General features: G+C 37.3%; 1 protein-coding gene across 2 annotated transcripts; it reads left to right on the top strand.

Moving 5' to 3' along the window:
• Positions 1 to 119: 119 nt before the first annotated feature.
• LOC112165032 (ribosome biogenesis protein BMS1 homolog) lies at positions 120 to 10,685 on the top strand. Of its 2 annotated transcripts, XM_024301409.2 has the most exons (17): positions 120 to 404; positions 494 to 584; positions 684 to 802; positions 914 to 1,104; positions 1,216 to 1,426; positions 2,171 to 2,408; positions 2,647 to 3,110; positions 3,589 to 3,703; positions 4,019 to 4,212; positions 4,311 to 4,651; positions 4,920 to 5,016; positions 5,087 to 5,305; positions 7,115 to 7,354; positions 8,675 to 8,884; positions 9,201 to 9,470; positions 9,577 to 9,780; positions 10,209 to 10,685. In XM_024301409.2, exons 1-17 carry the CDS (start codon positions 135 to 137, stop codon positions 10,371 to 10,373), a joined length of 3,639 nt encoding a protein of 1,212 aa, XP_024157177.1. In that variant the 5' UTR covers positions 120 to 134; the 3' UTR covers positions 10,374 to 10,685. The 2 variants fall into 2 exon arrangements, with proteins under 2 accessions (XP_024157177.1, XP_040362637.1); XM_040506703.1 differs by lacking the exon at positions 120 to 404 and having other exon boundaries at positions 539 to 584; positions 692 to 802.
• Positions 10,686 to 11,767: the final 1,082 nt, after the last annotated feature.

The raw sequence follows: 11,767 nt of genomic DNA, 5'->3' as shown, positions 1-11,767 counted from the left end.
GTTGTACACACCGAAACGACAAAAAAACGTAAAAGCCCAAAGTAAGTAAAAAAGAACTATATATATATATAGGTAAAACTTAACCGTAAAAAAGAACTCTTACCCTACTATCAGTAACAGCAGCGGCTTTTAGAATGGGCATGATAGATAGTGGAAGTATGGAGCAGTCGCACAAGGCACACAGGTCCCGGCAGTCGGGTTCCAAGGCGGCCGATAAGAAGAAGCCCCAAAAAGATTCGAAGAAGCAAAACCCCAAGGCATTCGCTTTCAGCTCAACTGTCAAAGCCAAGCGTCTCCAGTCTCGTGCCGTCGAGAAAGAGCAGCGACGGCTTCATGTTCCGACCATTGATCGCTCCTACGGCGAACAGCCTCCTTTTGTTGTTCTCGTCCATGGACCTCCCAAGGTATCATTCATTCATTCACTCGCTGATACATTTTTCTCTGATTCTACGTATTACGTTGTTACTTACTCCTCACCTGATATTGATTCTAGGTTGGCAAGTCTTTGTTGATCAAGTCCCTTGTAAAGCATTATACCAAACATGATTTACGGGAGGTGAAAGGCCCCATTACCATTGTATCAGGTGCCAAATTAATTGCATCTCTAATTCCCTTCCCCTACTTGCAAGTATTTAATCTTGTTTGATATTAACTTTCACTGTTATTCACCTTCCTTTTGGTAGGGAAGCAGAGGCGGGTTCAGTTTGTGGAGTGCCCCAATGATATCAATGGTATGATTGATGCCGCAAAATTTGCTGATTTAGCATTGCTTCTTATAGATGGAAGCTATGGTTTTGAAATGGTGAGAACAACAGACTTCTACGTGCTCTTTCCACTGTGTCATATTGTGGGGATATTGTTCTTACACTTACGGATTCTGATAATTTGTGATGCGCTTCATTTCCTTTTGCAGGAAACATTTGAGTTCCTTAATATATTGCAAGTCCATGGCTTCCCAAAGGTCATGGGAGTTCTCACTCACCTTGATAAGTTCAAAGATGCAAAGAAACTGAGGAAAACAAAGCAGCATTTAAAACATCGGTTCTGGACTGAAATATATGATGGAGCTAAATTGTTTTATTTATCAGGTCTTATTCATGAAAAGTAAGTAATCAAGTTTCTCTATTGTCATCCACTCGTGGACATTGACAGGTATTTTTACTCATGTTGTTGTTGTTAATTTTTTTTCTTTTCTTTTCCCTTTTAAACAAATAGGTATGTCAAACGTGAGATTCACAATCTGGCTCGTTTCATATCTGTTATGAAGTTCCATCCTTTATCTTGGAGAACTGCTCATCCTTATGTTCTAGTAGATCGTTTTGAAGATGTCACTCCCCCTGAAAAAGTGCGCTTGAATAATAAATGTGATAGAAATGTCACACTTTATGGTTATTTGCGGGGGTGTAACATGAAAAAAGGAACAAAGGTATGTGCTGGAATTATGAAGCTATTCTTGCTTTGACTATTCATACTTTTTATAATCAAAATATATTCTTTGAAGACAAGATCATGATCAGATATACAATACTCCTCATACACTGGATTGTTAATTTAACTCATTTTCAGATTTTATGTCATTTAGTAGAGAAGCAAAATGATATTATCCATGAATTCCGTCCCAAAAGTTCTCTCTCTCTCTCTCTCTCTCTCTCTCTCTCTCTCTCTCTCTCTCTACCATCAAAATAATTCTTCTAGGAAACAGTTTCAGAGGTAGCAGTAAAAAAATTTGATTGAATGGAATGGTGACCGTAACTTCAGATGTTCAATTGAAATTTAGGATTGCCTTATTGGATGCTTCTGAAGATTTAGTGCATAGTTTTTTTCATGCCTTTTTAAAAAAAAAAAAAAAAAACTGTCATAAGATTACAGGATTTATTACCAAAAAAATTTGGGAGATTGCTTATAATGTGTCTTTATCATTTTGGACAGATTGACAGTGTAGTAAAGAAATAATATGCATTGCTTAAAATTTAGTGTCTCACATTCCTTAATGCTACAAACATTGTACTGCTTTGAAACTAGGTGTCATAGATGTCATGTGATTCCATTTTGTATGCTTATGATAATGTTTTGTATATTGTCCAGATTCACATGGGTGTTGGTGGTTGTAGTTAATGTTTTGATTTTTTGTTTGGAATGATATATTTTTCTGATGTACATTGTGTGTCAGATTCATATTGCAGGTGTTGGTGATTACAGTGTCGCTGGTATGACAGGCTTAGCTGATCCCTGTCCTTTACCATCTGCTGCCAAAAAGAAGGGGCTGCGTGATAAAGAAAAATTGTTTTATGCACCTATGTCTGGACTTGGGGATCTCCTGTATGACAAAGATGCTGTCTATATAAATATAAATGATCACTTTGTTCAGTTTTCAAACCAGGATGAAAAGGAGGAAGCAACGAACAAAGGTTGATTTTTCTTTTATATTTTTTGTTTGATTGTTTGAAAAATACTTTTATTTGTTGGCTGAATCAGAAGGAAACATTTTATTTCTACTGCACTCCGTCACCATTTTGTTAATGTGAAGTTTTATTTTATTATTGATTCACTACATACATTTTCATGTTTCAATGTAAAATCAAGTTTCTATCCTCCTTTTTCACTTCCATCAATTTCATTTGTTGATTTCTTGGGTCCGTGTCACAGGAGAGCTTGAGGATGTGGGTGTGACCATGGTTAAAAGTCTTCAAAACCCAAAATATTCGCTTGATGAAAAGTTGGAGCAGAGCTTCATTAACTTTTATATCCAGAAACCTAAATTGGAATCTCAACATGATGAAAAAGATCTTGATGAATCCAGAAAACGCATTCGTATGATAGAGCCTTTAGAGGAATATCAGTTTGGGGAAACAATGAAAGCTGGGGGTTCTGGTCAAGAAAGTAATGTTGAGGATATTGATGGCTCAGAATCAAAATCTTATCAGAATGATGCTGCTCGTAATGTTGCACTAACAAAAAGTGATTCTAGTGGATCTGATAGAGAAAATGGTGATGTATCAGATCAAGATGTTAACCTTAAAGATCACTTGAAGGAACATGTTGAGTTTCATGATGGAAGGTCAAGGAGAAAAGTTATCTTTGAAAATGACCTTAATCCTACTGATATGGAGGTGAGCAAAGCTTAATATCATCATTAAGTATCTGTTTTAAATAAAGGCGCGTACATTTCTGCAAGTAGAATTTGGTGGTCCATATACTGTACTATACACTTAAGAGCTCTAAATTGTTTTCACTACTTGGGTGTCTTTCTGGAGTTCACATCACTCTGCTATAATCACAGTAAAGCTACTTTGAGTAATGAGTATAATAATCAGATATGATCCCATTCTTTGTAATCTTATTGGCTTTTACTTTGTTTTATCTAATGATCCTCATGGGCTGGTCATGGTTAGGTGGTACTAAAGCACTGTTATATTTTATTTCCTTCTAATCCCTTGTTTTTCTATTATGTCTTTGAACTATGCTATCCTGGCGTTAAATTTTCAATTGAGGATTGGATGCATGCTTTATATCAGATGGTATGCACCATGTTTAAACTACAAGCCATGATCTTGGTCTATATTACTAATGTTCTATGCTTCATTATAGGATTCAGAAGAGGATTCAGAAGATGATGACGACGGTGGCGATAATGATGCAGATAATCATACCTCTTCTGGTTCAGAGTCTTCAGAGGAAGATAGAGAAATAGATGAGACAGATGGTACACATTGCATTTTCAATTTTTATGTAGTAATGTTCTCATTTTCTGTGCAAGAACCATACTAAGGCTTTGTGAAAATTAAAGCTTTTGCAGCCTGGTTGCTTATATTACAATTAAAGCCCCGAGTCATTTGCTACTAGTTCTCTTATGAGTACAAACAGTAATATATACTATGGATTTGTAATGCATAAATCACAAAATTTCATTCACCAATGGCTCATTCACTGGAATCTCTCAATTGTTGTTCCAGACTGCATTGACAAAGAAATTTTCATTCTGTGTCTGATGCTTTTACCCTTTTTGGCCTCATACTAGATGATGTGGGAAACATAGCAAAGTGGAAGGAGTCTTTGGCAGAACGGACATTTTCGAGACAAACTACTAACCTTATGCAACTTGTATATGGGAAATCTTCATCAGTTTCAACTAAAGCCAGTGAAGAACAAGACAGTAGTGAGGAGGAAAGTGATGGAGATGACTTTTTTAAGCCAAAAGGAGACGGAATTAAGGTTTGTCGTAGAGAGTGCTTGTTTATAATTTTTACATATTTGAAACTAAATTTGTTGATGAGCGTGGTTTTATTATTTTCTTTGTTTGTTTTTTGCAGAAACATAGAGTAGAAGCAGAAAATTGGAATGTTGAGGATTCTTCCAAATTTACAAATCATTCAATCAAGGACTGGAATGATAAAAAGCTTATAGAGAGTGTGCGCGATCGCTTTGTCACTGGTGATTGGTCGAAGGCTGCTAAAAGAAATCAAGACACAGAGGCAACATTTGAAGATGAAGATGCTGTCTTTGGTGACTTCGAAGATTTAGAAACGGGTGAGAGGCATGATGGATATCATACAAATGAGACGAGAAAAGTTGCAAACAACAAGAAAGCTGGCTTAGATGAAGAGGAGCGGAGGCTCAAAAAGCTTGCTCTTCGTGCCAAGTTTGATGCTCAATATCCTTTTGACACCAAAGGTTTCTTATAGTTTTCATACAATTTTATTTATTTAATGTCCTTCACCATCTGTTCTACCAAAAACCAAAGAAAGTTCTTGTCGATTCCATCTTTATTTGTGTTTGAGAGTTTAATGAGGTTGATGGGTCCATATTGAAGGTTCTTGGTTATATCACATTTGTTCATATGTGAAGTCATAGTGTCTATGAACTCTCTGCAGTCTTGCTTGTTTAGACGGAATTTCTTTTGTGACCTTAATATTATCTACATATGATGAACCTGAAACAAGTGATGAGGAACCTGATGATACACATGTAAGCCAGTTTGGACGAGATCGAGCTAAAGAAAGTGGCTATGTTGACAAGGTAAGTTTCTGTCTTAGATGCAAGATCATTTCTACACTAGCTGGTGGGAGCTGACGCCAACTTCTTTCAGCTGAAGGAGGAGATTGAACTCCGAAAACAAATGAATATAGCCGAACTCAATGACCTTGATGAGGACATCCGATTAGAGGTTGAGGGTTTCCGGACAGGGACTTACCTTCGGTTGGAAGTTCATGATATTCCTTGTGAGATGGTTGAATATTTTGATCCCTGCCAGCCTGTTTTGGTTGGAGGAATTGGTCTTGGGGAAGAAAGCACTGGATACATGCAGGTTAGTGTACATCGAAAGTATTTATCTATTGGGTTTTGTTTCTATTGTTTTATGCTAGCTCTCCTGTTCTGCGTTGCTGATTTAAGATAGCTGCCCCTATCTTATTGCTGATAGGGTGATTTTAGACAATTAGAACTATTCACATTCAGGTTAGTGTACATGAAAGGTGGTTTCTATGTTTTGTACTCACTTTCCAGTCTGCTCTCCACATCTAAGATTGCTAATAGGATGTCTAAACAATTAGATAACTTGAGACACAATAGGTGATTTTATGAAAGCTTAGAGTATGGTGAAGCGTAGGTGACCAATTTGTTATCTTTTTTTTATAAAAGAAACAGCTTTTTTTATTCAGTAAACAAATGATCAACTGTCCCTAAAACAAACTAGACAAAGAAATTTAGACTACAACAGCTTGAAAATCTAGAGTGATAGAAGAAAGGTGTAATCTTTAAACTGCTCAGATATAGAGGCCCAAAGAGATGCCGAGAACTTAACTCTCCCCAAGTTTCCAACTGCGCACCAACGCAGGCTTCAAAGATCTTTTTTGTTTTTGTTTTTTTTTTATCCATACCATCCCTGTTGAAGCTAACAGTCTGCAGCCCCAAAGAATTTTGGCCTTTTTTCACTTGACAGAAACATGAGCCCCCCCCCGAAGATCTGCACAAAACACAACATTGGGGAGAGAAACAGTTGTGTGTTCGTTTCTTTTGGAGAACATACCAGGATCTCCATCGCACATTAACATGCCCACTGGAATTTGATATAAAGACAAGTAATAAGTAGGGAGACTCTCAAGAACTACTTGAATTCCTGTCAATCTGCACCCTTTAGATTAAATAGCCTCTTTCCAACTCGATTCTCTTCTCAGCTTTCTCTACCACTGGATTCCAAAACAATGCGATTTTAGGGTTACCACCCAAAGGAAGACCTAAATATCTCATAGGCCAAACTCTTACTTCACATTCAAGTCACTAGCCAGTCTCTCTACTCTATCAGGCTTTGAGTATTTTGCAACTAGTGAGCTGTATTTATTGATTTTTGATCCCTGATTTTGAGCACTTGTATTAGGTTATTCCAATTCTGATCATCATCCTTCAAAAAGAATATGGTATTATAAGTGAATTGCAAGCTTGTAATTTCAACCTTTTCCCTCTTGGCTACTAGATCTTCAATTAATTTACAATCCCTTGCTCTCTCCATAAGTCTGCTAAAAAGATCCACCCCAAGTGTAAAAGAAAAGGTGATTGGGGATCACCTTCTCCTTGATCAAAAATAGAAAAATTCGTCAACCTCAATCAACCCTCTATTCGTTTTCTTCTTCCAGCTCCAAAACCTATATTTGCCAAGTTCAACGCACACGTGGTCATAGGCTTTCTCGAAATCTATTTTGAAGACCTGCCCGTTCTTTTTTTTCCCCTTGTTTCGTTCATTAGTGACAAAAACTGCAACTAAAATCTGTCTCACTTCTTTGAAAGCATCCTGAGCATGAGAAATAGTATCACCCCTAAGCATGGGGTGACTTATTGGTACCTTGTAAATGAGAATTTATTTGTCTTTTGTATTCATTTAATGAACCAATCATATTAAAAGGTTATCAATAATAAATAAAGAGGAGTGAAATTCACTCTTAAATTTTACAATCCACAATCCATGTTTCATTTTTAGTAATCCACACTACAAAAAGACAAAACTTAAGATACTATAAAAGGAAAACTGGAGTGTGGATTGTAAAATTGGGTTGTGAATTTCAGTGTAAACTTATGAACTTGGAATTTTTCATCTTTAAAATGTTGTGCTCTGTTCTACCAGGCCAGGTTAAAGCGGCATAGATGGCACAAGAAAGTGCTAAAGACCAGTGACCCCATCATTGTATCTATTGGGTGGAGGCGTTACCAAACAATTCCTGTTTATGCCATTGAAGATTGCAATGGAAGGCATCGCATGCTTAAGTATACTCCAGAACACATGCATTGCCTTGCAATGTTTTGGGGCCCTCTTGCCCCTCCCAATACTGGTGTGGTTGCTTTCCAGAATTTATCAAACAATCAGGTTTGGCCAGTTTTGTATTCTGTTTCTATTAGTTTTCTGTTTCATAGATATACATTTACACATACTAGCAAATGGAAAACTTTGTGTTTTTAATGCAAGGATTTGTCAATGTCATGAGGACTTAAGCTGCGCACTTAACTTGAAGATCACTGTCAAGTCCATCTTTTCTGTTGCTTTCATTGATCACTGTAATAAAAGACTTCAGATCATAAATTGCTTGAAGTGATGAAGTAAACATTGAAATGGTCATGATGATTTTCAAATAGCTAAAGATTTATGATGTAATGGCACTAGATCCCTGATTCGTTTACCAAACTTTAGGCACATGAATATTCTATTGTTGTAAATAAATAATGTCCACATTAATGAAACATTGGCTCATCAGTTACCCATTTACTGTCTGGTTCATACATGATCCTTGTAGGGGATCTAAAAAGAAATGGTCTGGATCATAGCATAGCGTTGGTGGTGGGTCTGTACATGATACTTTTTGGGGAACTAAAAAGAGATTGTTTGGATCATGGCATAGTCCCAAATAGATCTCTAAATGCAATTGCTGAGAATCCCTTTGTTGTTTTTGATCTGAATACTAATTCAGTTGAAAACATTCCTACTTTATAGTAAGAGAATGACTTGAAAGAAACATGCTTTCTGTGAATGAAATTTTATGATAAATACAGGTGCACCAACCCATGCAGTAGCTTTGGAAGGAAACTCATAAGTAGATCCATAGAATTTAGGGTTTATTTCAAGTGGTCACAGTAGGCTTGAAAGAAACATGCTCTGTGATTTAAATTTTACGATGAATACAGTTGCAGCACCCCAGTAGCTTTTGAAGGAAACTCGTCAGTAGTTCCATAGAATGCAGGGTTTATTTCATGTGGTCTCAGTCGTCCACAACTGACAAAATGATAGCAGCAAGTAAAAAAAACTCTTCTCGGTCTAAGCAACAGAAAATGAAAATAGTAGACAATGAATCTTAAATTACAGTGCCTTAACTCACTGCTGCTTTCCAATTCCACAATACATAGGGAACAATGAGGACGCCCAAGTAGCATATTGCAAGCAAACAGTTCACTTGCATCAACCTGCATAATTCTCAAAGTTTCTTCTATTTCATTCAATGCACCATTGTTAGTTGAATCACTGGAATCCAGATTTCTCTTCTATATGTTTTCAAAAACAGAAAGTAGTGCTAGTCTCTAATGCCAAAGTTATTTATCCTAGTTTTATTTAATTTTCTGATATATATATATATATATATATCTAATTTCTAATATAACTATACGCCCTTTATGGTGTTCCTCTTTGGTTGGTCAGGCAACATTTAGGATCACCGCCACGGCAGTTGTGCTTGAGTTCAACCATGCATCGCGAATAGTGAAGAAACTCAAACTAGTTGGTTACCCTTGCAAGATATTCAAGAATACAGCACTTATAAAAGATATGTTTACCTCAGATCTTGAAATAGCTCGATTTGAAGGTGCTTCTGTTCGAACAGTCAGTGGCATCCGGGGGCAGGTGAAAAAGGTACGGTTCATGCTGGAATATCTATCTTCAGGCCCTTATATCTACTGAAGTTATTTTGTCCGTGTGAATCCGTTGGTTGCATTTGCTTTCAAAAAAATCTTCATTTATGGATCTTGTAGGTTTTATTTGCTGGCTTTGTTTATATCCTTGTGATTAAGCAATTTCTCTTCACAAAGTCATATTTTCAATGCTGGTATTGAATGATGGTTGGAATAGACTTTAAAAATGATGACTTTTGATGTCTTGACTGTTGCACTGGCATTGTGGCCAGGCATCTTTTTATATGATCTGTTATGCTGATTAATGATCTGGCCAGGCTGCAAAAGAAGAAATTGGTAACCAACCGAAAAAGAAGGGTGGACAACCAAAAGAAGGAATTGTTAGGTGCACCTTTGAGGACAAAATTAAGATGAGTGACATTGTGTTTTTGCGCGCTTGGACTCAAGTTGATGTTCCTTGCTTTTACAACCCATTAACCACATCTCTGCAACCCCGAGCTCTGACCTGGCGAGGGATGAAAACTGTAGCTGAGTTGAGGAGAGAACGCAATATTCCTATTCCTGTTAACAAAGATTCACTCTACAAGGTATGTCATGTAAAGATGAGCAATACAGTGGCACACTCCATCCCAGAAACAATACCCCTTTGCTTATGCTTAGGCAACTAAATTTGTCTGTTTGCTTGCTCAACAGCCAATTGAAAGGAAGCAGAGGAAGTTCAACCCACTGGTGATTCCCAAAGCAGTACAAGCAAGTCTTCCATTTAAATCAAAGCCTAAGGATACACCGAATAGAAGAAAGCAACTTCTTGAGGATAGAAGAGCTGTTGTGAGGGAGCCTCATGAACAGAAAATTCATGCTCTGCTTCAAAATCTTCGGTTAATCAAATCTGAGAAGGTATTTAGACTAATATTGTCTTCCCAAACATCATAATTGATGATCAAATTTGTTGTAAATCGAATTGGGTGCACATACACAAGTAAAAGAGGTTTTCACACACCGCAGTTTACTTTTTGATGTCTTGTGGAGGGCTTTTCTGGGGGGTTAAATATACGTGGTAATCAATATATCTGGAAATGTTTATCTTCATGGGCCTAGCTGTCAAATCGTTATTTTTTGGTCTTGTGATTAACATAATAAATACCTGATGTCTAGTGAATGTACGGTGAATATATTAGTTTTCTAGTTGTAATAGTTGTCTGTTAGATAATTATTCTTAGCTTGTCTTGTTTGTTTCTCTCTTCAGATTATGCTGTTATTTAATTTATATAATCTTTTGTTGGAGTTTTGAAAGTTAATTGAGTCAACTTCACATGGTCTTGCAGTTAAAGAAGCGCAAGATAAAGGATGAGAAAAAAAGAAAAGAAATTGAAGCACAGAAAGCCAAAGATGAGCAGTTGACAAGAAAGCGCCAGAGAGAAGAACGACGAGAGAGATACCGGGTGCAAGACAAAGCTCAGAAGAAAATGAGGAGACACGCGGAGGACTGATGGTAGTTGTTTGCAACAACTTTTGGTTAAATAGGTGGTGTACTGCCCGCAAAGAAACAGCAGTGCTAGAAGTATAGAAGCATGAAGAAAGAAAATTTGTTGCAGTTTTACTCTACTTGGATTTGATGCTTGGTGAAAGAAATGATCGTAATTAGGGTATTCATTGAATACCTCGGCTGCAGAGTCATCTGTCTGTTCTTGGCTTTGATAAAGTTGGATGGAATCCACTCCGGATGAAACTTTTTCTTCCTCGAGTTAACTGTATGTCGGATAAATTAAGCCAGATTACGTAATATATCGTTCTGTTTATATATATATATATATATATATATATATATATATATATATATATGGTTACAGGCGGGGCCTAAAAGGCCCAAACAAAACAACAAAAAGAACTAAATGTTAGAGCAGGAGCTCCTCCTCGCTCTAGAAACTGCAGAAATGTCATCAAGATAAGCCTGAGCAGCATGAACTGGCGGATTCTCAAAGATGATAACACCAAGCTCATGATTAATGCTTTCCTTAGCTAAAGAGTCAGCAGTCATTGCATTCTTTGAAGATGTGGGACAGGTGGACATTCTCCATAGCATCCATCATATTTGAGCAGCCCTTGAGAAGAGAACCAAGGGGATGAAGGGAGAATTCAGCTTTCTGCATAAGCTGCACCAAGATAGCAGAATCAGACACCACCTCCAAATGAGAGATGTGAAGGCTCACAGCAAGTTTAAGACCGTAGAATAAACCCCAAGCTTCAGCATCAAGAATTTCTCCAGTTCCCAAATTGACTTGGAAACCAGTGATCTAGTTACGTCCCTGATGACACCCCCAGCACCAATTTTGCAAGTTAAAGAGGATCTAGTCCCATTAATGTTTAGTTTGTAAAAATTATCCATAGGCTTCTTCCAAGCAAGAGGGATGTACCTGTAGACAGTATCAACATTCAATTTGACATTGGCATTAGTCCATTCTGCGTCATAGTTCCAGATCACTATATCAGGACAAGTAGGCATGATAAACATTGGATAAAAAACAACCTTATTTCTCCCTTTCCAGATAAACCAACAAATAAATATGAAAAGATTGCACCATTTAATATTCTTTTGAATCAGTGTCTGACAGTGCAGTTGAGCAGCAATCCAACCATTCCAGTCCAGGGAGAAGGAGTTAAGGATAGCCCTAGGTTTAAGAAAAGCATTCCAAATAGCAAGAGATCTAGGACATTCCTTGAACAACTGGATAAGGGTTTCATCATCAGCCTTGCAGATAGGGCATAAGGAGGAGGAGGTAAAACCTCTTCTAGCCCTTTGAACATTAGTTAGCAGCTTCTTATGGAGGGCAGCCCACATGAAGGTTTTCAGCTTAGGAGGAACATTACTTTTCCAAACAGCAGC

This window comes from Rosa chinensis, chromosome 5, assembly GCF_002994745.2.
Source record: "Rosa chinensis cultivar Old Blush chromosome 5, RchiOBHm-V2, whole genome shotgun sequence".
Lineage (NCBI taxonomy): Eukaryota > Viridiplantae > Streptophyta > Magnoliopsida > Rosales > Rosaceae > Rosa > Rosa chinensis.
The sequence above is the reverse complement of the archived record's forward strand: the minus strand, read 5'-3'. Positions and strand labels throughout refer to the sequence as shown.